A 3,884-nucleotide genomic window follows, 5' to 3' on the forward strand; every position below is an offset into this window, starting at 1 on the left:
TGATGTAGGGATAGCGAATCCGGACGATCCCAGTTTTGTGTCATTGTTTTGTGTTTCAAGCGGACCGAGAGATTAGATAAACGCATGTCATAACTCTGTTCTGTTTTACTCCAAGATGGCCCTGTCCATGTACACACTGTTGGGCCTGACCTGGCCGGCCACACTCTGGGTCCTGGTGGCTGACTACCTGTACGGGTCAAAGGGCACGAAGACTGGAAGGAGGGAAAGAAGACTAGAAGGCTGTTCGTGATCTAGAAAATAAAAGCAAATTTCACAGCCGCACTGTTCAATAGAGGAATTGAATCTGACCGCATGACATGTACCTTTGTACTAATCTGATTATTTGTAGATATCATTTGTACTAATCACTAATAACTGAAGATTGTCATGTATTTTTTCCAGAAACACAGACAAAACTAATGGCGTGCTAAACTCTTAGCACAGTTGGTAATTGTATTCATAATTATGCTATGCCCACAGCCACCGATATCTTTTGAGCGATAAAACAAAAGAGGGCTTGAAGTCGGCATTCTTACACACAGCATGTGTGCATAAATAATGGGTTAGAAGTGGACTAGTATAAACTGTTTCGATTATGTCTATTTGCAACAGAACATGATTATTTCAGCACATTTTATTATCATTTTAGTAACGACACTAATAAGTGCTAGTCATCACATTTCAGACAAATATCGTCATTTTAGAATTCAAAATGCACAAAACTACAGGAGTCAGTCACGACATGACAAATCGCCATATTATAACATTGCCGAGGTAAACAAGTTAGAACAAATAACCGGGGAGAGTCAAAACTGCACCAAAGTCTCATCATACAGAAGTAATTTCGGATGACAACAAAATTTTCCCTGGTCAGATAGACCGCAATACTAAGTATCAGCTGTGCCAAACAGAACTGGCGATGACACTGTGAACCCAATCATCTGTTAATGCAATGCATCAAGAAGAAATTCAAATAAAAAGATGCAGGATCATACAAAGATATAGTAGTTCTACTAAGCACTATGCGTATTGTTGATTCTTTTAAAAGAATAGGGAATAATTAGCAATCCATGATCACTGTAAGTAACACCAAATCCAAAACACAACATTCAACAAGTCATTAAATCTTGTATAATCCCATAGGAATTATGTTTTTAGCCTGTTAAAATAGACTGGTTTTAGCCTATAATGTAATGAAATATTTGTATATTATTTCAATGAAATCGTTCCGAATTGTAATACTACTTTTGTTTGTTTTTTTACTTTTAGTGTAGGATTTAAAGCAATAAGATCTTACAATATGGAAATTGACCATGCTATTCTTGGAACGAAGTTATAATGATATCCTTACATAATATCCTTACATATAGGTATTTAGTATTAAATCGATAATGGATTTACGGCTAACGTTTTGCCGTTTTTATCTCCATTTCAATGGCATTAACGATGCGATATAATGTGTAAAGTTATGGAGTTGGCTGGATTTTCATCTCCTGATATCAACTATTTCGATCAGGGAAATCTGCAACAGAACATTATTTTTCAAAACACTTTATTATCATTTTAGTTACGTCACTGGTTAGTGCTAGTCCTCACACTTAAACCCAACAAAAAGTCGTGAGTTGTACTGTGGAGTTTAACATGAACAAAATGCAACATATTGAAGGAGTCAGTCACAACATGTTCAATCGCTATTTCATAACAATGAATATAGGTAAATAGGTGTAAGTTGGAACACACAACAGACGAGGGCCAATCAAATCGGCATCAAAGTCTCATCATACAGAAGTCATTTCGGATGACAACAAAATTTTCCCTGGTCAGATAGACAGTCATATCAGCTGTGCCAAACACAGCTGCCGATGACACTGTGAACCCAATCATCTGTTAATGCAATGCATCAAGAAGAAATTCAAATAAAAAGATGCAGGATCATACAAAGATATAGTAGTTCTACTAAGCACTATGCGTATTGTTGATTCTATAAAAGGAATAGGGAATAATTAGCAATCCATGATCACTGCAAGTAACACCAAATCCAAAACACAACATTCAACAAGTCATTAAGACTTGTATAATCCTATAGGAATTATGTTTTTAGCTTGTTAAAATAGACTGGTTTTAGCCTCTGATGTAATGAGAGATTTTTACATTATTTCAATGCAAACGTTCTGTATTGGAATATTAATTTTGCTTTTTTTATTACTTTCATTGTAGGATTTAAAGCAATGAGATCTTACAACATGGAAATTTACCATGCTGTTCTTGGAACGAAGTTGTTATAATTTCCGGATATATAGGCATTTATTAGTAAAATCTCGATAACGGGATTTACAGCTAACCTTTTGCCGTTTTTATCTGCATTATAATGGCATGAACGATACAATATAATGTTGAAGTTATGAAGTTGGCCGGATTTTCATCTCCGTGCGCTTCAAGGAGTAGTAGTGACCCTTCCAGTGCTTCCAATTGACGCCTTCTGCGCCAGTCTCATGAGGACCCAGGTGGTACAGCCCGTTCAGGTTGGAGTTGTGGCAATCACCGTACCACCACGCACCTTTGAACTCCAGAGCACAGCTGGAAGAGTAGACGTCGTTGTCTCTGTCCTTGGTACTGAACGGTCTCCCGTCATGGTACGACAGGCTATCCCCTGTGACAAAAACAAATATGTTGATCCCAACAAAAGAGACGGAAGTCGCTTGGATTATCCTTCAAGATTATCATTTGAGATATGCAAACTGAAATAAGCTATGAACTTGTTGACCACGCTTATCTTTTGACTTTTTATTTCTGTATAGCAACGCCAACGAAATTCAGATCTAGGTTCCAATGTCCATGTTTCTATTAGCAATTGTATATCTTATTCCGATTTTATGTCAAAGATGTTTTCTTCCGATTTAACGCAGCTCCACATTCCAAAAGTATCCATCGCTTACTAGTATTTGGTACGCACAAATGGAAAACGGAGTTTTAACGTGAACATAGATAAGAGTTCATAGACGTGAATCTATGATACTCTACGTGAATCTATGCAACACGTTTACGTATACATTCAGCCGGAGGAAGGACCATGTACATGTGATACATCGTCGGGAAATACCATGACAAGATCCTGTACTTCAACATTAAATAGACTGACCTGCAGTACCGCTGTAAGTCCCGATGTGGAGTGTGTAGTTCTGGGATTCAGGCGAGATGGCAAACGTGCTGTAAGCCGCGTACGCCGTGTTCCCCTCCACATCCTCCATATCCACCCTGAGCTGGTAGACTTTCTGCACGGCCAGGCGGTACAAGTTGTCATTCCCCAGCCAGAACTCGCCGTTCAGGTTGGAAGGGAAGCCGGTCTTGTAGTCCCTCCAGTTCCGGTAGAAGTCCACTGTTCCGTCTTGGCGCCTCTGGAACAACTAAAAGCAAAAACCTTATAAGACCGATAGCCAAAGGTATACCATCAGGCAATGACAAGCACGAATGTAGCCGAATCTAATTTTGTAATAGTAAAGTGACCAGACTTACCGTCCAGCCGCCTCCGTCCGTGTCCATATCACAGAAGACCAGGAAGCCGCCCAGGTTGTCCCGTGGATAAACCATGTACACGCCGCTGGGCGTGGTCTCGTCGTTGTCGAGGATGTCCTGACAATCTTGTGGCTTGTCGGCTTCTGTGTCGTTTGCGTCAGCTGAGGTAGATGGTACAATTAACGTTTATATTCCTACGGTTATACCATAAGGTCTGATAACATTCACTAAGTTGCCTTACCTTTAGACAAATCCGCTATCTTCTGTGAGAGTTGGTCCATGGCGATTTTCATCTGCTCCAACTCTGCTTTGTGAGCGTTCTCGTTCCCACAATTCAGCACTGGATTCAGATTCAACACCGGACTGCACAC

The 3,884-nt window shown here is 39.7% G+C and overlaps 1 protein-coding gene across 1 annotated transcript; it reads right to left on the reverse strand.

Annotated features, from left to right (window-relative positions):
• Nucleotides 1-1,777: 1,777 nt before the first annotated feature.
• Nucleotides 1,778-3,878, reverse strand: LOC118412452 (ficolin-1-like). Its single transcript, XM_035815325.1, has 4 exons — nt 3,755-3,878; nt 3,514-3,674; nt 3,140-3,404; nt 1,778-2,650 (listed from the first exon to the last, which is right to left on the reverse strand). The coding sequence occupies exons 1-4, from the start codon at nt 3,804-3,806 to the stop codon at nt 2,400-2,402; spliced, it is 729 nt and encodes a 242-aa protein (XP_035671218.1). The 5' UTR covers nt 3,807-3,878; the 3' UTR covers nt 1,778-2,399.
• Between the last annotated feature and the right edge of the window lie 6 nt (nt 3,879-3,884).

Source organism: Branchiostoma floridae, chromosome 3 (genome assembly GCF_000003815.2).
Source record: "Branchiostoma floridae strain S238N-H82 chromosome 3, Bfl_VNyyK, whole genome shotgun sequence".
NCBI lineage: Eukaryota > Metazoa > Chordata > Leptocardii > Amphioxiformes > Branchiostomatidae > Branchiostoma > Branchiostoma floridae.